Below are 22,198 nucleotides of genomic sequence, written 5' to 3'. Positions count from 1 at the left end.
AGGTTTTAGGGGCGGGGGGCATAAGGTTTCGGACAATGTCACTGGGGAAAATGGGGGTTAAACAGTTTCTCCTCCTATATTTCCCTGATTGAAAATTGGACCCCTGACTTGCTTTGCCCTAATTGAGCGGAAAAGACAGGTACTTCGTTTCTTATCTTTTTCCTATAGGGGACATTTCCAATTGGGGGAGATCGGCAGTGCAAAAGTAACCTCTTGCTTCTCCAGAACCCCATTCCCTATTGGGGAAGAGGTCCCTGTGGCTGCTTCCTTCAGTTGTGATATATGTCTGGGGTTCTGTTCACAGATATTTAGCATTGCATGTACTTGGATTATTACTGATGTTACTTGAGACTGTTGATGACTCTTTAAAACGTCCTCACTGACAACTTCATTTTCAAACCGCTCTGCTTCTCGTTTTTCTAGTTGCACAAATACAAGCCTTCGACCCATCGTATTTTTCGACTGAACAATATTGCAAAAGCCCTTAAGTTTTTGGAGGATAGCAATGTAAGTAGTTTCAAATCTGACAGAATGGTCTTCTCCTAGTATTAGTTGCCAAAAATGGTGGTAGTTGGCCTCCCTGAATAATGTATAGGCTGAAGATTAATTGACATTGAGTCTAGAAGATCATGTGTTGTATGGGTGAAAGGAAACTCCTATGGACTCCTAAAAATAAGATTTTTAAAAATTGTAATATAAAATCAAGAGCCTGATTATTAAAAGAGAATAGCAGGAAGTGCCTGTAAGCTTTAGTGAGTTCTGAGTCTATTTGCTTTAAAGGTTAGTGACTTGAGTCATCTGTTTCTAAGAATCTTTCTGGTATTTCTCTGCTAAATTATCAAAGTTGCTCATTTAATTTCCCTCCTTAAAGCTGGAAATCACAATTTGTTCATGACACAAACAAGCCTGAAATGTCAGTCTTCTACATTACCTCCCTCCTCCCTTCTCACCTTCATGTGCCATATGCAGAAAGGAAATACCCATGGTTAGAAAGTCTTTGATCCATCCATGGTAAATTGTGATACCAGAATTGGGATGATTTCACTAAAGGACCGTGTGTTTCTTGTCCACAAGGGGGCTTCTAAACCACTTAGTTTGTAGGCAAGGAACGAATCACAATTTGTTGAAGCACCCCAGTTTGGACCTTCTAACAGGTTATCTTTACGTTGAAGATTTCCTAAGCCAGAAAGTCATCAGTCTTGGCTCCATGCATGGGGACAGGAAAGGAGGGAGCACAAGTCTCTCAAGATTTCTGACCTTTTCATGCAGTGAATCAGTCATTGGCTTCCCTTCTGAACACCATCATAAACATGGTCATCGCTGCAGCCTCACTGAGTCTGGAAGCTGCACCGGTTTTGCTAAGCTCCTCTTCTGGTACCACTGAGCCTTGCATCTGCTTTTGACATCACATTTAACAAACACATTCTGTTGCTAAGGGCCTTACTATGTCATAGTCACCATCATCAACTTAAGGCAAGGAGTTTTCCTTGGGCAAGCTGAACTTTTCGAAGGAGATGGATTGACTAAATCTGCAGCCCTTTCTTTGGGTGTCTGTGATCATAGACTTGTAAGTGGGTCATCCTAGGAACTATTGAAAAGTGTAAATGGATGTGGTAGTTCAACCTGGATTCTTGATTTCCCAATCCAAAAATAGTCCCTGGGTCTTTAATAACTGCATGATGGGGAGACGTTTGGCAGCAATATCAATAGTAGATGATCCCTGGCCCCTCCATGATGCAACTGGCCTCCACCCAGGCCACAGCCCCTGCCTGGTGGAACATGCTTCCATCTGACGTGTGGGCCCTGCGGGACCTCGGTGAATTCCGCAGGGCCTGTAAAACCATACTGTTCCACCGGGCTTTTTGGGAGGCCGCCCACGGATTCCCTCCCACGGATGCCCCCGTGCTGAGTGCCATACCGCCTTTGGCACATCCAGCATAACATTTTGTCAACATGCCCTGTACCCTCCCGGCCTTCAGATCGGGCGCCACCATTTTTACATTGAATACTGCTATGTTTTTTCTATGTTTTATAGAGCTGAATGATAAATTTTAATTATGTATTGTTGTATTTATATTTACTGTACACCGCCCAGAGCTCTTTGGGGGTGGGCAGTTCCCAAATCTAGCAAACAAACAAATAAATGTCACTTTTCCCATCACAACACAGCATCGGTAAAAAGAGCAGCATATGTGGACTTTCTCCAGTGCAGTCAGTGAAAGTGTGTCTTTAAGGCCCCTTTTGGATTCTCATCAACAGACCCCATGACACAGTTCCAGGTTTGGCTAATCCACAGGAGGGCTAGCAGATAGAGACGTTGGGCTTGGAACTGGCAACTGTCCTGCAACTGCATAACTTTGGAGGAAGTCATGATTCCCCCCTGCCTCAGGCCCCTTCCGCACATGCAGAATAATGCATTTTCAAACTACTTTCACAACTGTTTACAAGTGGATTTTGCTATTCCGCATAGCTTCAAAGAGCTTTGAAAGCAGTTTGAAAGTGCATTATTCTGCATGTGCGGAATGAGCCCCAGTTTCACCTTGGGAATAGTAGACCACCTCTTGCAGTTAGAGTGAGAACCAAGAGACTGTGACACAGTTTGCAAACTGGAAATGCTCAGTTCTTTTAGAGCTAATGTTTAAAGGCTGGGGTGTGTGTGTGTGATATTGCTTTAGACAAATACAAATATTTGGCCCTTAACTGAGTGTGTGATATTGCTTTAGACAAGAGGAATTATACCAATGGTAACCTCTTGCTGGGACTGATACCATAGTAAGCTGTGGGCTAAAGGCTTGTCTTTATTCTTGTTTGTGTTTAACCAAAGTTAAGAGTGAATTAAACCACAAAGCAAGAAGTGAAAAGCAGCTGTCATGATATCTGGTGATGCAGAATTTTAAAACAGAGGATAAATACTCCTGTACATTTTATCACTTAGGAACATCATGTTATTTGACTTTAGGCAACATGCAGTATTGTCTGACTAATATTCTGGTGTTGTCATCTGCAGTAAACATCAGCTTGGATTACTTGATCATGTCCAAATATAAAAAAAGCAGTGTGAAAAGATTTCCAACGAGGCAGATGTGAAGATGAGAAACCATCATAGTTGAGGATTGGTTTTAAACGTTCTTTTTTGATCAGTGCGTTTTGGTCATTTTCTCCGGCCCTCATATGCTTCAGTGTTCCAGTTCCACTCGGATTGCATTTTGCATGCGTAATTGTTCCCATCCTTCTATATTGTGTTGCCACAAAATTTCCAGCCAAGATAAAACTGATATATCTGGTCCAAATAGAACAATGATGGGCAGGATGCGGGGGAGATATATATATTAAAAAATTGTCCATAATGAAATTATATCACTGTATGCAAAATGTAAATATTTCATTATATTAGCTTCATAAAAAAATTCAGACACACAGATGGCACTACAAAACGGCAGCCTGGGTCTAACTGCACCCCCACTTCACCCCCTATCTTGTGATGTCACAGCTTTATGAGTTTCTTGTCTGGTCTATTTCACTGGCTGCTGTTGGGTGGCAAAGATATGTATAATTTGTGATCTCAGGAGTTCAGTTATGCTTGAAGTTACAAAGATGAGGTAGCTAACAACACTGTTGTTTCTGGAAACAGCCGTATGCTCAGCCTAATGTCAAGTTGGCCTGAAGACTACTGCTAAGTGAGGTCCATTAATTGAGAAAATTCTGGTTATATTGTAGTGATAAGTAGAGTTCAGTTATATGACCCCCAAGCCAGGAAGGGTAGAATCATAGAGTTGTAAGGGAGCACAAGGGCCATCAAGTCCACCCCCCTGCAATGCAGGAACACACAATCAAAGAACTCCTGACATATGTTAATCCAGCCTCTGTTTAAAAACCTCCAAAGAAGGAGACTCCACCGCTCTCCGAGGCAATGAATTCCACTGTCGAACAGCCCTGACGGTCAAGGAAGTTCTTCCCAAGGTTTAGGCGGAATCTCTTTTCCTGCACCTTGAATCCATTACTCCGTGTCCTAGTCTCTGAGGCAGCAGAAAACAAGCTTGCTCCCTCTTCGTAGTTTGGTATTCATCTACTACTTTTTTCTTTTTTCTACATTAAGAAGCTAAATATAGTAAACCTGTATGGTAAAAAATGACACCTCATCATATACGCTCTGCTGAATTAATAGTAAATAATAGATTTGGTTGAGGCAACCCATATGTCCAACCCATTTCTCTGGCCTCCAAAATTTCCCCAAACTTCTTAAACATTTTCAGGATCTTTGTGTCCCTTTCCCCTGTCCCAATAGTTCATTATTAGGAGTTGATGGGATGTTGGGATGAAGGATTTTAGGCTGTGGTATTTGACCAATTTGAGATGCCACAGGAACAACGTGAGGAGTGAATATGCAATGAAAAGACCACATCCACAAATATCTACTTGTGGAAATCTGCCAGTGCATCTGACTTACAGATAATTTCTGTCAAATGCATTGACAGTTAAAGCATAAACCAATATAACTTCACTGCCTCTTATGTTCCTTGTCCTTTAGATATGATTAATGTATGTTCTGCAATTAAAACTGCATTTGTGGAAATTTGTCTCCCTCTTTTTCTTTCTATTTAAGCATCTTTTAAAAGCTTGCATCCTGCTTTCCTTTAGGTAAAACTGGTTAGCATTGATGCTGCAGAAATAGCAGATGGAAACTCTTCCATGGTACTCGGCCTGATATGGAACGTAATCCTGTTTTTCCAGGTAAAACAAAAAGTTTGTAACTGTTAATTAACCATTCCATTAAATCATTCCATTTCAACAAAATGCAAATTTTGTATCACTAAAGGAGGGAGAGGTTTCATATTGAGGGGAGTAATTGTTTGTATTTCACTGGGGTTAACGATGGTGTAAATGTGTCAATTGTCTAGTCTGAAACAGATCAGACTTTGAGCTTCCTTCCTTCCTTCCTTCCTTCCTTCCTTCCTTCCTTCTTTCCTTCCTTCCTTCCTTCCTTCCTTCCTTCCTTCCTTCCTTCCTTCCTTCCTTCCTTCCTTCCTTCCTTCCTTCCTTCCTTCCTTCCTTCCTTCCTTCCTTCCTTCCTTCCTTCCTTCCTTCCTTCCTTCCTTCCTTCCTTCCTTTTCCTCAGCTCGGTCCTTGTATGGATTTGGCTTCTGTCCAAATTCAAGATCAAGAGGTCTTGTTTCCTAGTTTTCTACTGGAAATGTATGAATGTAGCTTTGTCCGTTTTAGCAACCTAGATCTCAGCAAGACCTAAAGGTCCTGCCAGTGACACTTGAGAACAGTTTATATGTATGTCACTTTCTTATACCATGATTGAAAAATGCCACACAGTCAGAAAAAGTCCTGAAGTCTTAGAGCAGTGGTTCCCAATCTGGGGTACAGGTACCACCTGGGATACGTGTCAGAGTATTTGGAGGTACGCAAAATAAATGGGTTTGCTAATATGGGGCTGCAATTTTAGGGAAACGGATAGCCAAGGGGTACACAAGTGAAATAAAAGGTTGTGAACCACTATCTTAGAATAAAAATGGAATGTAAGCGTTCAATTCAACATGCCTTCAGCCAGTTCAGCGAGGCAGGCCAGATATAACTCTCCCAATTTCAGAAGCATGGTTCATAGATTGAGATTATTTGGCTTATCATGCTTCTCCCTCCCTCCCTGCTATGCTCCTTTTCTTTCTGGCACAAATTTTGTTCACTTCTTCTCAGTGACTTTAACCCAGGTTCACTGATACACAGAGGCGTAGCTACAAGGGGCGGGGGTGCACCCCTGTGCGGGTGTGGCATGGGTGTTCCGGGGGCGTGACGAGGGCGTTCCAGGGCGTGGTGTGGCAGGGACCGGGTGGAGGACGCACCAGTGCACTGGGCGCTTTCCCCCCTTGCTACGTCTCTGTTGGTACATCTGCACTGACCTCAACCAGTCATGATTTTATGTTTGATTGTAACCTGCCCTGAGACTCTAGTACAGGGGTAGGGAACCTGCGGCTCTCCAGATGTTCAGGAACTACAATTCCCATCAGCCCCTACCAGCATGGCCAATTGGCCATGCTGACGAAACTGATAGATTTGGATTCCCTGAGCACATCTGGAAGAAGGATTCCTACTCTAATAAAAAGGCAGGTAATAAATGTGAAAGGAATGGAATGGAATAGAACCAAACCGAACCACACCACAGTTAACAATAACCACGGATCCCATTTTAATCAGGGCTTGAAGTGTGTGTGCTCATCCAGGTGAATAGAGTGGCTGTTTCCAGACAAAAGTGTGAATAAGGACACCCACCATGGCAGCAAGTGGAACAAGTAGAATGGGAATGGGCATCCGCACACACGCTCCCATGACACCAGTGGCTGTTTGTCAGTTGCCACCCCCTACTCCTCTTTGTCATTCCTCTGCATTGTGTGCCTACAACAATCCCACTGAGAGGGGCCAGAGGAGTTTGACCTAGATGGCTAGGCTGATGTCATCAGATCTTGGAAGCTAAGCAAGCTTGGCCTTGGCTAGCTGTTTTTTGAGATAGAGGCACCAGATTTTCAGTGTAGCTGCAGGTATCTTTCAGTGTATCTCCAAGAACCCTTGTATTTGGTTAAGTTTGGGTCAGGGGGTCCAATTTTATAGGCATCCAGTTTTCCTCTATTTGGGGGGCTATAAAATTGGACCCCTGACCAAATCTTCATCAAACGTGGGGGTTCTTCTAAGGCAGGGGTAGGGAACCTGCGGCTCTCCAGATGTTCAGGAACTACAATTCCCATCAGCCTCTGTCAGCATGGCCAATTGGCCATGCTGGTAGAAACTGATAGATATGGATATCTGGGCTTTTCACTGAGTTCTGTTAGAAGACACCTACAGCTCCATGTGTCTGTATCTTGAAAAAGAGCCCCACCCTTAGCCCCAGAAAGATTTGCCATAGGGTAACATGTTAAACGTTAAAGGGAATGGCTCCTAAATTAATGAGGAAACTTTGTGGAGCTTGGCATTTTTTAAAGGGAACTGTACTGAATTGTTTCGTGCCTTGAAAGCAGGATACCTCTTGCTGTTCTTCAACCCACACTTAATTACAAGTGATGCCCAACCTTCTAATGACATTAATTTGGTTAGACTTCCTCCTAACATCCCCTTCAGGGATAGGGAGGGAGCATTGGGGATCCCAAAATAACAGTTAGTCATAATTGAATTTTATTCTTACTTCTCCAACCTACAAGGTCCCAGAATAAAATATCTCCTCTGCGCATAGCATTGTACGCTTGATCAGAAGCTGTCAGCTGAATTCCAAACATGTCATCAATTAAAGTCCTAATTTTAAGAAGGAAACATTGGGAAGAACCTGTTTGGACGACACGGTCTGTAAGAAGTCTCTTGCTGGAAGATGCCCCATCTTGCTAACAATAAAGCGCTAAGGAATGGAATGTCCAACGACAAACCCTCCACCAATAAGGGAGCAGGACTCAATCCTGCTCCCTTATTGGTGGAGGGGTCAGACATTCCATCCCTGCCCTGAAGCAGCAGCACCTTGCCATCACTGCTCCGGGGCTCCAAAATCCCCCTTGCTCTCACCCCCAGCAAGCCCTCCCACCCTCTCCTGCCTCCAGCCTATCTAGGCCTGCTGTATTTCTTACTCTACAGCAGGCTTTACTGCTAGTATACCCATAAAATATAAACAACACTGGCATTTTTGCACTAACCGTGCCACAGTTATGAGGAAGCATTTAAGTATTGTCCGTTCTGGAGGAATGCTTAAAAAATCAGGATTCACAGCACACCATCTCTGCGGGTTACCCAAAGAGGGTAACAAATTTTGGGGGAAGGACCCTACACACACCAGAATGAGGAAAAATAGGCTACAGCTTTACTGAATACAGTTTTCGCCCAGAGAAGGTGAGACTCATGAAGCTGCCTGGCTGAGTGGGGGTGGGGGGTGGGGGCAGTGAACCCGGACAACAACCATTCTTGTGAGGTCTGCCTGATACTCCTGTCACCCTCGCCAGCCCCAGAAGTAAGGAACTTCCAGCGTTATGCTCCTAGGCCACAAACAGCCCCAGGTAAATCTGGGACTGTTGCTTGTCAACCGTTCCATGAATTTCTTCTTAGGAAAGAATTATGGGTGCAGATTAGTTAGCCTTAAACCAACTAGTGCTTAATCATCAAGCCCTTCAGATAAGCCCCGTTTTCTCTAGAGTTTCTGAGATGTGAATCCCTTACTACTATATTCTGTATTTTAGGAAGGATACTGACATCTATGGGCCATTTCAGAGGAGGAACTGATGCCTGCTTTATTGCCTTCATTGTCAATGCAGCAAATCTACAAAATGTGCCAAATTGTTCCAAGCTTAATTTTTTAAAAAAATCAGGGTCTTTTTGACCTCTGTAGTCTTTGGTATTATTTGTCTAGTGAAATGGTCAGTAATCAGAATTGAGTTCCCAAAAACGTTTAAATCAAGTCGAAATAAGTGAGATGCTGAGAAATATATGATCTCATCCTCCTAGCCTTCCCAGCCCCCTGGTTGGGTCAGGAAAGTCTCAAGTAGCAGCAGCTGGAGAATGTTTTAAAAAAATTCCAGCAATGTTGCATGCAGCGTTATGCAACAGTCTTATTCATGGTGCCATTTGATTATTTCTTCTGGTAGTTTTCAAAATTTTCACTAGTGGTTTTTATGTATTTTATTGTATTTATTGTTGCTGTTAGTTATCTTGTAAGCTGCCTGGAGTTCTTATGGTAGATGGCTAGTAAATGTTTTGAATGAAATAAATGTCATTTCTAGTGAAAATCTGGAAGGATGGAAGGTAGCTCTAGCAGTCTTTGGAAACTCTGTGGTTTTACCATAGCGTTTCTGGTGATTCTGAGAGCTACCCTTAGTCACTTCTGGTTTTTAACTGGAATTGACATAATTTTTAACTGGAATTGACAACCCCCATGTCCCCTGCCCCAAGCATTTGGAAACATCCTCCAGATGTTTTTTAAATGTTAATAGGAACTTTGTGGGAGTCCAGTCTGGACTGGGCCTGCATAAGACTGAGTTAACTCTTTTTCTCCCATGAGGTTTTGCTGATCTGCCCAAGCCCCCAAATTGCTAACTCTTGAGAGATCGGCACCTGTGTCTTTGGCGGGTCAGCAATGCCCAATGTTGCCACAGATCTGGAGGAAAATACCCTGTCCCTGTAATAAAGGCTTAATGGATGTTATGTACCAGGTGATGTTATTTATGTTCATTCCATGAATGCTACAGTTTCTCATTTCGAAACTTTAAACCTCTGTTAAAGGGATGGGACATATTTCTCCAGGCTTGTTTGCAACCTGAACGATGGCACAAGATTGGAATCTGTTTCAAATTAACTACCTGCTGCGTGCTCTGACTTGCACAGTTCTCCAGGGTCTCAAGCAGAGAAAGACGTTTCTTGGTACCTGCTAATTGCCTCAGGTGGACAAGCTAGTTCAATCTCTAACTTAACAAACACAGTAGCTCCATTTGCATCAAAAAGCTCCTCAGAGGCTGCTTATATTATCTGTTTCCTCACGGATTCAGGAGAAAATTTTAAAAACTGAGAGTCGATCATATTCTTTCAGTCAGTTTTTGCTTTCTGTTCCCTGCTCCTGGACACAGGTTGTCCTTTTTCAGCTCCGCTGCAGTCTGAGGAACAATCAGTGTGGAAAGATCCGCCACAGAAATTGGCCCTTTCTACACGTGCAGAATAATGCACTTTCAATCCACTTTCACAATTGTTTGCAAGTGGATTTTGCTATTCTGAACAGCTGCAAAGTGCATTGAAAGTGGATTGAAAGTGCATTATTCTGCATATGCGGAAGGGATCAAAGTTTTTAACTGGAATTGACATAATGGTGCATGCACTATCTCCCCCATGTCCCCTACCCCAAGCATTTAGAAACATCCTCCAGATGTTTTTAAAATGCTAATAGTCAGATGGCAAACAGTGTGTAGTTGGTTGTGATGGGTTTTCTGGGCTGTAGTTGACTGTAGTTGTGTAGTTGACTGGCTGGATAGAAAACTGGCAGTTGGCTGGATATGAGGTTACCTGTTCTTCCCCCCAAAATATTCCACTTGAGGTAACTCCCTCAGAACATCACGTGGAACCAGCTCTGGTCTTATCTAGTGTGAAAACGGCCGCAGTTTCAAAATGCCTAGTTACCCATAGTTTCCACAAAACAGGCTCCTCTCTTTCTCTGTATTCCCCCACCTCTTTCAAACTACATTTCAGATTTCCTTATATGGATTGCTGCATTTTTGCCACTGCAGTGTGGTAGTGTAGACTATATTCTCCACTCTCTGTAATTTAGAAGAAAATACCTGAAGGACTGCCTCCTCCCTTATTGTCCAGCTCACCTGTTAAGATCTTCCTCACAAGCCCTTCTCTCCAGGCCCTTGTTTTCAGAAGCGAGGCAGGTAACAACCAGAGACAGGGCTTTTTCTTGCGTGGCCCCTCATCATGCGAAGTGCCTTTCACCTTGAGGCTTGCTAGCTGCCTACGTTACTTTCTTTTAAGCTCCTGGCCACAGCCTTTCAGTTCCCCAAGGCTTTAAATTAAAGGATTGGCCTTTTAAAAATTATTTTATATTGTGCTTTAAGTCTGAAAGTAGTTGTCCATTTAAAACTGTTCGCTGCTTTTTTAAAACTCTCTGACTGGGTTTTTAAATGGTAGGTTTTAATTTATAACTTTTAGCATCATCTTTCCTTGTGTTGTTTTGTAAGCTGTCTTGGGAAGGTTTTGCCAGGAAAGGCAGCATAAAAATTCCCCAAACAAACAAGTAAAATGCCTATCAGGAAAAATTACCTTTTTAGCCCTGAATTCCACTAAGAATGTTTAGAGTTGACCTCGTAGCAACTGAAATGCAGAGCTGATCTGGGCCAGCTTAATTTTATTTGTACAAGATATTTGTACAGAGTGGCTGCTTAATTCGACTATAGAGGTTGCTGTGTACTTTGTTATTGTATGTGTAGAGCAGGTGTTGCTGGCTTTGAGCTCTTTCTAATTGGGAAGGGCTGTAGGTTCAGAATATTCAGATTCAATGAAGCTGGAGCCTGACAGTTGAGGAATGGATGGTTTTTTTATCTGGAAAGTGGCCAGAGAGAGAGAGAGCAGAAGAAATGAAGCTTGCTCGCCTTGGGAGAGAAAAGAAGAAAAGGGTTTGGCTGTACATGGACCAGAAATGAACATCAGCCTTTCCCATTGTGCGTTGTGTGGTGAAAAAATATAAAATGAAGCTATGGTTCCTGGTAAGTTAAGAAGACAATTTACAACTAAACACTCACAGCTTCAAGGATTCAGATTATTTCAAGATTGCCAGAGCAGAAATTGAAACAAGCCAATATTTTAAAGAAAATAGTAACAGTTTCTTAAAAGACTCTGTTTGCTTCTTAGGAGATATCTGAATGGTTGCACAAAAAAATGAACTCAAACTCTTTCAGAGTCTGTTATTTTGCCAGTGTGTTGAAAGATTGTTAAAACAATGTTAGGAAATGAAACAGAAGAAGAAACAAGCGAAATTCCTCTCTCAGATGATACAGTTCATAGAAGAATTACAGCACCGTCACCACTTCAAAATTTGGATTTTGCTTTGCAAGCTGACGAATCTACTGACATCAGGAACAAAACACAGCTACCGTCATTCATTTTATTGATGAAGATCAAATAATGAACCGTTTTTGTTGTAAAGAAATGCCAGGTACTACAAGAGATCAAGACATATTTAACACTTCAACACTTTACCTGGAAAAATGGGAATTTTCATGGAAGTCATGGGTTGGCATTTGTACAGATAGAGCTCCATTTATGGTAGGTTGTATAAAAGGGTTTGCAGTGCTTGTAAAACACCCAAATTCCTGTGTTATCATAACTCATTGCTTTCTACACAGACAGGTCCTCATTTCAAAAACATTAGGAGTTGAATTTAAAATGTTCTGGACAACTGTCGAAAGGGTTAATTTCATTAAAAGCAGACCATTAATTATAATTACTCTGTTAATGTTTTAAGCCAATTTATTATAGTTGTGTATGTTTAATGTTTTAATCGTAATGCCTATGAACTACGCTGCGCCTGGCATCAGTCAGGAAAGGGCAAAGAATCAAATTTAATAAAATAAAATAAACCACTAAAGACTCATTTATTTAGAAAAATTTGTATTGATATGGATTTACAGTACAGAAACCTATGACTGGGTTTCAAACCCATTTATGAAAATTCCATCTGATGTTCGTTTGAGGTTATCTGAACAAGCTGGCATCAATAGCCACTGATCGCAGGCTGAAAATGAAACATGAAGAGATGTCTATGGAAAATTTTTGGATTATAACGAGAGAAGAATACCCTTCAGTTGCTAAACAGCTTTGTCCATTGTGATGCAGTTTTCTACATCATACCTATGTAAATTAAATTCAAAAAAAGAGAAAGACTTCAGTGCACTGAAGATGAAATTAGGGTATGTTTGTCTCACATATGTCCCAACGTTGAAATCACCAAAAAACATCAAGCTCATGTTTCACACAGCTTTTATTTTTAAAAAAGGTTATTAATAGTTTTCTGAAGTTCGTTACTTTTATTCATAGTTTAGTAATTTATTTTTCAGTTTTGTGCACAAATTGAGTCGGAATTTTTTTAATGTTTTACAATGTGCCGTGAACCAAAAAAATTTGAGAATACTGCATTCGAACTTACATTTGGGGAAATGACCCATCTTTTCTTGGCGGAAGAGGAAGCTCACTCTGCAGTAGAGACAATCTAGTATACTTGGAACTAATGCGCAAGATCCAAGCTAGCATACTTGTTGATTAGGGCTGTTATTTATCTAGGGGAAATCCTACTATTGCTTGCTTCCCTACTTGAGCAGCAAGGGGAAAATATGGAATTGGAATGGTACTCCTGATGCCATAGAGTTTTGGATGAATCCTAGAACATCCTGTAACACGGTGATGTCATTTCTGGCCATGTGGCCAGAAATGTTATCAGGATGTCATGGGGTGCAGTTCTGGTAAGTTGTCTCCCCCAGCTCTACACTGTTGATGTATTTGTTTAATTATTAATAAGATTGATGCGCAATGAGTTGATGCGTGTAATTATAATATATATATATATATGTGTGTATTAAGAATAGAAATTAGGTTGAAAATGCAAGGTTGGGAAATTCCTGGAGATCTGGGGGTGGAGCCTGGGAAGGGTGGGGTTTGGGGGAGGGGTTTCATCAGAGTATAATGCCATACAATTTGCCTTCCAAAGCATCCACTTCCCCCTGGGGAACTGATTTCTGTAGTCTGGAGGTCGGTTGTAATTCCACTTCAGGTCCCATCTGAAGACTGGTAACCATAGCAAAATGACAGAAGACTTTCACCTTAAGCACATCAGCCTGGGGGGGGGGAGGAACGGGGGGGGCAGTTGCAGAGGTGGGATCCAACCAGTTCTCACCACTTCTCTAGAAGTGGTTACTAATTTTTTTCTGAGTGCGAGGAAGGGGTTACTAAAGCAACCTCCCTGCCCAATAGGGACTGGAGGTGCGTGTGTGTGGCGCCACTGGTTGAATCCCACCACCATCGGAACCTGTTATTAAATTTTTTGGATCCCACCACTGGGCAGTTGCCATAGTATCTTGAACAACCCAGCCCACTTCTTCTTGTTGCCGTTATTTTGAAATGTAACCTGTCTGAAGCTGAAAATGAGCTGCCTGTGTTTCCCTCACCAAGGCCTTTCAAACTGCACAAAACTAGCACCACATCAACAGCATGTGTAGTGCAAGAGAAGCTTGCATGAACTGACTTTTGTGCTGTCAGTACTTGCCTGGAGAAATGAATAGGGTTGTTTGTCCTGTCGGCAGCATGATGGATTCTTTGTTTGGGACTTCTGACCTCAGCTGCCGCCTCTCTCTCGTTCCAGATTAAGGAACTCACAGGCAACCTCAATAGGAATTCCTCCTCTTCCAGCTTGTCGTCTGGGCCCAGCGGGCCTGATTCAGACACATCTCATCCCAGCACACCTAATGTTGAGAAAAACATGTCTGTCTCAGTGAAGGATCAGCGGAAAGCAATCAAGGCCCTTCTAACCTGGGTTCAAAGGAAAACACGAAAGTGAGTCAATTCCACCCCTTGCTCTCCGCCTTTCCCCCCCTAGAAATGTTTCAGTTAACCCAGCTTCAAATTCCATCGCTTGTCTGATGGAAGAACAGTTTCCCTCTGTGGTCTGCAGGAAGAAATGCATAGACCTCAATCACAGAAAAATCTGGGGAAAATTTGAGAGCAGACAATGTAGTGTTTGCACATTAGCACCATCATGCTAGGACAGTGGTGGTGAACCTTTGGCACTCCAGATGTTATGGACTATAATTCCCATCAGCCCCTGCCAGCATGGCCAATTTGCCAGCAAATTGGCCATGCTGGCAGGGGCTGATGGGAATTGTAGTCCATAACATCTGGAGTACCAAAGGTTCGCCATCACGGTGCTAGGACCTTGTAGCCAGAATGGGCAGAGGGGCTTTTTGGTCCCTTCCTGTCTGTCCTATGCTCCAGTAAAAATCCCTGTTCTTACTGACCAAAGGCACATACTTTTGTGTGTTGGTATACAAAAATGTGTACAGTTTATAACACAAAGATAGGCATGCTGATTCCTTTTGTGCTGTTTAAGAGAGGTGGGTGCTTTTCTGCTTTGCTCATCAGGAAGCTGATTTGGAATTGAGACTGACAGGCTAAGCCTAAGCCAGAATTGGAAAGCATGTGCTATTGTCAAATTACCTTACAGCATATGCGGGTGGAACACATTAGATTTCATGCAGGCATACATGTGAACGCGCTTCTCAGAGCACAGAAACGTTTAGTTTCTCACATAAGGGTGGGGCGATGGCTAATTTTTCATTGTGTCCACTTAGGATTGCTACACAGAGCCTGGCAGTTGGCAAGAGGGTAGTGGGAAGGGGCAATGTCCCAGAAGAAAAATGAAAATGAAAAACAAGGCCTTGTCTACTTACAGGAGGTTTTTACCATAGAGTTCCTGGTGATTCCTAGAGCTACTCAGAAGTGACAAAGGGTGGATCTAGGAATTGTTAGAAAGTCTATGGTAAAACTCTTGTTTTTTAAAAAATTATCCTGCCACTGGTATCTGCATTTGGAGAATCATCTGCTCCCACTAGGGGCTTGACAGGCTTTGGTTCATTACTAAAAAAATCAAAATTGACCAGAAGCTTAACAAGAGTGGGGATCGCCATCTAGCCGTGGAGTTACTTTCACAAACACTTTATGTGCAAGTGGTTATTGCATTCCAGTAGTTTTTAGCAGTACAGGAGTTTTGAGTATGACAGTCATAATCCAAGGACTATATTGCTGAGGAAAGGAGTGGCCTGTAGGCCACAAGGAAGCCTTTCTTTCACAAAGGCTTGAGGCCTTGTGTGAATTGTGCAATAGAATTACATTTTCCAGGCACCTTCCAAACTTCAGGACTGGACTGAGAGAAAGTGGAGTTTTGCCCTGTATTAATGCTGGCCCATTTTATATTGTCTCGGGGGCAGAGAGGTTACTCTGGACTCTCCCTTGTCAGCTATAGTTGTAGCTTATTTCAGGCCTTAATGGAGTGGTGGGGCAGGCAGGGGGAGATGAGGGAGAGATCCCTGGAAATATTGTCCTGTTTGTGGCAAACCTGCATGGCCTCACACACCATGCCTTAACAGGGATACTCTTCATTTCTTTGTGTGTGTTTGGATTTTCACAATGCCTTCTCTCTGGTACTTTTGTCTAGGTATGGAGTTGCAGTTCAGGATTTCACCAGCAGTTGGCGAAGCGGTCTTGCTTTCTTAGCTATAATCAAAGCAATAGATGCTAGCTTGGTAGACATTCAGCAAGCTTTGGATAAATCATCTCGGGACAATTTAGAGGATGCCTTCACAATAGCTCGAGACCATCTGGGAATTCCAAGACTTCTGGAGCCAGAAGGTAACCTTTTGCATAGCTGAACATCTTCTGGTTGCCTGTTGGATTATTAATACAAACAGATCAGGCCTGGGCCTTGTGGAATTTGCTTCCAGATCTTCCAACTGGGCATGTAGTTTCTTTTTAATGCATGTGCTTTTTTGTAGACTAAAAAAAAAAAACCAGGCTCATGAGGGGAGGTAATGGCGTTGTGATTGGCTGACTCTTCTGTCAATCAGTACTCTGCTCAGCTAGATGAAGATGAAACTTCATGATTGCCTATGAGGGGCCTGCAGAGCTGACTTCTCTTGGATGATGACATGTTTCTACAAAGGCTCAATGCCACAATTCTAGAGAGATCAAACATTCAGGAGGACAGTTAATACATTTTCCCTTACAAAGCAATCCATATTCAGCACTCCACAAGTAAAACAATGAAGCAGCCTTGGTTATCTGTCATCTGGGTCATGTTAGTCTGTTGAAAAAGTTTATTTATAACTGTGATTGGAGAGGAATATTAAGCTTTCAGAATATGCCATTAGAAGTAAATATATTAGAAGTCCCTTTTTTAAATTGAAGCATTCTAATTCACATACCCGTTCTGTGAGTATGTTATCTTTCATGGCCTTCCTTATAAGTGTTAGCAAACCTCAACACATTGTATGATTTCAAAAATTCAAAAATAAATAAAATTTCTCCACAGACATCATGGTCGAATCACCCGATGAACAGTCTGTAGTGACCTACATTGCACAATTCTTGGAGAATTTCCCAGAGCTGGAAGGGGTATGTGTTTTCTTCCCTCACTATTTACCTTTTCAACTTAAAAAAAATTAAAGGTGATTTATGCCCTATTGCTTGGCGTGATTATTACAAACGATTCATTCTGAGTAGATTAAAAAAAGCCATCGCCTCCTGACAGTTGACTTTTCTACAATTGTAAGATTCGCCCCAATTTGCTGTTAATATGCAGATGATTTTTAGCTCACTCGATTTTGCTTTATGCTCCTCCCTATTTCAGCTCCCCCCCCTCCCCCCCGGTTATATGTCCATGCAGATTCTGCAATCCCAAGCATAGACTTTTTGGGTGATAAAAGGGGACTTCATCCTCTCTATTTTTTCAGTAGTTAGTAAGAGTGAACCCACTGTGGACTGATTCATTCAATTTCTAAAAAGCAAAAAGTGAACTTAAGTTGCATTTCACTGCCTGTAGACCTCCTGAATTTGCCTTAGAGATACCCCAGTATACATTTACAGTGCAGCTTGCCCTGTCCTGGTCCAGTCAATCTCTGGAAAACCTTCCAGGATATAGTAAGTGACTTTCTAACTCTGTGCAATGCAGCCCAACCTGGGTTATAATCTGGTTCTGGTGGGTTTTCCGGGCTGTGTGGCCGTGGTCTGGTGGATTTTGTTCCTAAGATTTCACCTGCATCTGTGGCTGGCATCTTCAGAGGTGTGTCACAGAGAAAAGTCTGTTTCACACTGTGTCTAAGTGAGAAGGGAAAGTTTAGTGTGGTATATTGTCCATGTCCCAGGGTGGGGAACCAATCATTAAGTGTTTGGGTGGAACTTGCTATGCAAAGGTGTGGTTAAGTGCAGGTGGGGTTATCAGTCCATTTTTTAAGTACTGGGAGTTCTCCCGTTTCCCACCGTAACACAAGTGCCAATCACGATCGAGGAGCGAAACAGGCACCAAGATGATCCCGCCCACTTAGCTCGGTTCCAGGTGGCCAACTCAGTTGCTGTGGGGACAGCCTGGAATCGCCCTCCACTGAAGGGAACTGAGTCGACCTTAGCTCCCTTCTGTAGTGGGGAAAGCCTTTTAGCCTCTTAAATCAGAGCCACATGGATTTGCCTTGACAGTGTGAAATTCTCAAATTCTCATCAATCTTTGTCAATTAAATTCACTATAAACTTGCTTGACCACTAGCCCTGTTCATATATATTAAGAGATCGTGGAGTGCATCACTGAGTCAGTCTACTCAGGAGTAAGGCCCATGTTATTCAACTGTGTGAACTGCCAGGAACATAATCTTAAAATTGCAGCCCACGATTTTTTTTGTCTTACTTAATGGAAGCACAGAATATTATTGCATATTAATTGTCATTATTTTTCCTTCATGTCATATAGGAAGATTTTTCAGACCCAGACAAGGAACTTCCAATTGAATCTACTTATGTCCATGTCAAAGACACACCAGTGGAAGAAAAACCAGAGAAGATCTTAATTCTGAATGAAAATGGTGGGCACACCTATACCACTCACTGGGACAGAAGCCAATCACCACCTCCCAAAGTCCACATTCTTGATCTGCCTCTTGATCAGGAGGACTCGAATTTGCATATGGCAAATCAGCTCCATGACAATCTGAGCAAACCTTTATCTGACCATTCAGAAACTCTCACAGAATCGCTGCATTCAGAAGCTCTTCAGAGGCCCACCTCTTTGCCAGTTATAGAACCTGCTGGTTTTCAGTCCAGCCCCGTTCCCAACAGCACTGCCAGTAAAATCAGCGAGCCTGAATTGAACCTGCGTAATTCACTGAAGAGGAAAGATAAGCTTCCGCCTGAAGTCTTTATGAACAGTGAACATCCCATTGACCCATCTCATTCTTCAGAAGACAGCCAAGAAGACATTGACGTACAGGGATCATTCAACCAAACACAAGAACCGCTTGGTGAATCTCTTGATTCATTACCTCGGACTTCGCATCCACTTGAAAACACATCAGATCTGACAAAGGAATATCCAGCGTCAGATTCACCAGTGGAACAGACTGCACAAAAATATATATTAGAAATGCTGCACGAAGAGATATCTAAACTTCCAGAAACAGTGGATTCTGCAGACGGAGAAGCTGAGACATCTGATCTCACAGATAATTCTGATGTGTCTTTACCTTCTCCAGCCGAATATCTCCCTCCACCAATCAGAAACTCACCCAAGAGTTTAGATACTACTAAACAAGGCTCATCGTTGCCTCAGATGACACCAAACTCTTCTAAAGTTTCTGTCATTCCCCATGAACTCTTCTATTATCCACATTACGATGTTCCTATATCAGCAGTTCTGGATGCCTTTACTACCCCTGTGGCAGATTCATTTCTTCCTGAAAGCAATAAAATCTGTCCTGAGGTTTCAGAGAACAGTTTAGATGAGAAGGAGCCACTTGCCCTGGCTAACGAGGAAGGTGGTCTAAAGCCAGGCCTATCCGCCAACGTGGAGGTCTCTCCAACACCAACTGAGGACATCGTTTTGGGGAAACGAAAGAGAAATAGTCATGCCAAGTCTTCTTGGAACAATGCAGAAGCTAATGTAGGATGGAGTGCTGTGTCTAAAGCCAAAAGTACTGTTTCCTCTTCTCAGAAGGATTCTGCACGTCCTGATGTCCCAGTGGTAATGTTTGTTCTTATGTTTCCATATGTATTCAAGCACAGTTGGGCCAATAATGTCTTAAACTTGCACTGTATGCCATCCAGAATGGTTTCATAATAGTGTACGCTACCATTGCTCTCTTTGAGTTGGTACACATTGCCTTTGGCTAATTGTGAGCGATGCCAGATGTGTTTGAGGTTGTGAGCCCAGTATTGTTATATTAATGTGTAATCTGTAATGGCCTCTCCCTTGAATCTAAATGTTTGGGACCATGGCCAATGACTGCAGTATACCATATGGCATCAGTATACCCACCTCCTTGTCATGTTCTCTTCTTAGGTCTTCACAGCACCAGTGTGATGTAGTGGTTAAGCATAGTGGACTCTAATCTGGAGAACCAGATTTGAATCCCCATTCCTCCACATGACTCTAATCTGGTGAACCAGATTTGTTTCCTTGCTCTTCCACAAGAAGCCTGCTGGGTGACCTTGGGTTACAGTTCTCTCAAAACTCTCTCAGTCCCACCTACCTCACAAGGTGTCTGTTGTAGGGAGAGGAAGGGAAGGAGTTTGTGAGCTGCTTTGAGACACCCTACGATTGAAAAAAGCTTCTTCACATTCCTAACCTGATAGTGGTGCCATGCTCTGTTGTTATGTATATATGGGACTGAGAATGTCCAAAACTACTGATAGTTATTTGAATGCTGATACACCAAGATGAGTTTGGCAGTCATCCTAAAACGAACGCCCAACATCTTGCAGTTGTTGTTAACTTCCCCATGTGTCAAAGTGGAAAAACACAGATATTTTTGGACGTTTTGCGAAGTCTGGGGCCATCAACATGCAGTTGCCTGTGTCAGCTGCCACCATGTTTCAGTTTCATCCACTGTACTGTGACTGCTATCTCCTCCTTTGTTTTGAGGCTGACTTTCTGGCAAGGTAACGCACATTGAGTTTAAGTAGCAAAAGGCTTCTGTGCCCTGTAGAAAATGCAGAAGAGGGATTCTGGTTATGCCTGCGTGTGCCGCTTAGGAGGGCCATTCCTATGAATGAAACAAGTTCCCACATCACCAAAAGTGAGACCACATGTATTTGTAGTATTGGCTCAAGGAAGAGGTCAGGATTTGGGCCATAAATTTTGTTTCTTATTTTTGTAGAGCAATCTCACACATGTCTGGTGGCTTTCCATCATTCTTGGTAGGATATGCATAGCATAAAATCTGCTGCACAAGAGCTGCGTTTGTATGTATGTGGTAATGATTAGTTCAGTGATCTCACTACCACTTTGGGGTTTTAAGTCTAATTTTATATCATCTATTTATTTTAAATATTTTTATGCCACTTTCCCACCCAGTTTAGGGTCTCCAAGGTGGTTAATAGACAAAACACAAAAACAAATGTTAAGGAGTGTGTGTGTGTGTGTGTGCGCGCGCGCATTTATATGCATAAGAACATAAGAACAAGCCAGCTGGATCAGACCAGAGTCCATCTAGTCCAGCTCTCTGCTACTCGCAGTGGCCCACCAGGTGCCTTTGGGAGCTCACATGCAGGATGTGAAAGCAATGGCCTTCTGTGGCTGTTGCTCCCGAGCACCTGGACTGTTAAGGTATTTGCAATCTCAGATCAAAGAGGATCAAGATTGGTAGCCATAAATCGACTTCTCCATAAATCTGTCCAAGCCCCTTTTAAAGCTAAGCACCCTTTAAAGCTAATACCATATATACTCAAATATAAGTCAGCTTTTTCAGTACATTTTTTGTGCTGAAAAAGCCCGCCTCAATTTATACTCAAGTCAAGGCTTTGACAGCCCTTACAGCCTTCTCTCTTCCACCATGGCAGCGAGAGAGGGGAGGCTTTGAAGGACCCCTGCAGCAAGAGGGGGGAGGCTCCACTCCAGTGGCATAGCTACCAGACATCACCACATGGGGTGGGGGGGGGGCTCAAGTTCTCCAGAAGCCCTGGCTAAACACAGAGCCATACTGGCTCTATGTGTTAATAAAGGTGCGATCCTCTGCCCACCTCCATTGGAGACCCCATTGGAGTGGTCAGGGGAAGCTGGCTGCTGCATTTCCCACCCTAGACATACTTGAGTCAATAAGTTTTCCCAATTTTGGGGGGCAAAATTAGGTGCCTCGACTTATATTCAGGTCGACTTATACTCAAGTATATACGGTACACAGACACGTATATGTACTTGTGTGTGTGTGTGTGTGTGTGTGTGTGTGTGTGTGTGTGTGTGTGTGTGTGTGTGTGTGTATACATGTATGTGTGTGTGTGTGTATCCAGGTGGGACTTGGATCTGCTTTTTACTGTTTACTTTTGCTGTTTTCCTTATTTTCTGTCCTATTGTAATTGTCTGCATTGCAGTTGTTATGTTTTTTATAAAGCTTGAATTATGTTATAGCTAAGGCATGTTTAAACTTAACCAAATAGAAGATTTGATGCTTTTGATTGAACAGATTTTTTAAAGTTACTTATGGAGACAGAAGCAGTGTACTTCCTTATATTACAGCCAGCCAACCAACCAGAAAAACAAACACATGGACAGCGCATTATGTGAGCTTTCAAGGTTTCCAGAACTCTTCACAGATGTTTAAAAGCGAGGGGGAGGGGCGGCAGCAGGATCTTTAGTTAAGGGTCTTGATGCCACTCTTGCTGCATCTGGCAGCATACTTTGTTGATTTCAGTAGGTGCAACAGTCTGGTATGCTGGGATTCTGGGAAGAAGCAAAAATGGATGCCATCCAGTTGAAAATATAACTAATAAAATTGTCAAATGGAAGCAACCCTGAGATGTTAGACACCTGTTGTTGTTTCCCTGGTTGACCTTTTTGCCTTTGAAAGTGTCCCAAGAGTCCTCAGATGCCAGGTGCAATTATGAGTATTTAGGCAACAGCTACCAGTGTAGATGGTCTGCTCTAGGACAGTGGTCTGCGTCC

The 22,198-nt window shown here is 42.6% G+C and overlaps 1 protein-coding gene across 1 annotated transcript in view; it reads left to right on the top strand.

Moving 5' to 3' along the window:
- The window catches only part of CLMN (calmin), a 92,444-nt gene that overhangs the window by 60,460 nt on the left and 9,786 nt on the right, over window positions 1-22,198 (top strand). Inside the window, exons 5-10 of the mRNA XM_048485306.1 lie at window positions 424-507; window positions 4,639-4,731; window positions 13,868-14,058; window positions 15,716-15,909; window positions 16,589-16,671; window positions 18,017-19,282. Of these exons, the coding sequence (XP_048341263.1) occupies window positions 424-507; window positions 4,639-4,731; window positions 13,868-14,058; window positions 15,716-15,909; window positions 16,589-16,671; window positions 18,017-19,282 (1,911 nt within the window). The remainder of the gene's footprint in view (window positions 1-423; window positions 508-4,638; window positions 4,732-13,867; window positions 14,059-15,715; window positions 15,910-16,588; window positions 16,672-18,016; window positions 19,283-22,198) is intronic.

The sequence above is a fragment of the Sphaerodactylus townsendi genome, linkage group LG02 (assembly GCF_021028975.2).
Source record: "Sphaerodactylus townsendi isolate TG3544 linkage group LG02, MPM_Stown_v2.3, whole genome shotgun sequence".
In the NCBI taxonomy this organism is placed as follows: domain Eukaryota; kingdom Metazoa; phylum Chordata; class Lepidosauria; order Squamata; family Sphaerodactylidae; genus Sphaerodactylus; species Sphaerodactylus townsendi.
This window is presented reverse-complemented; position numbering and strand designations above follow the sequence as displayed.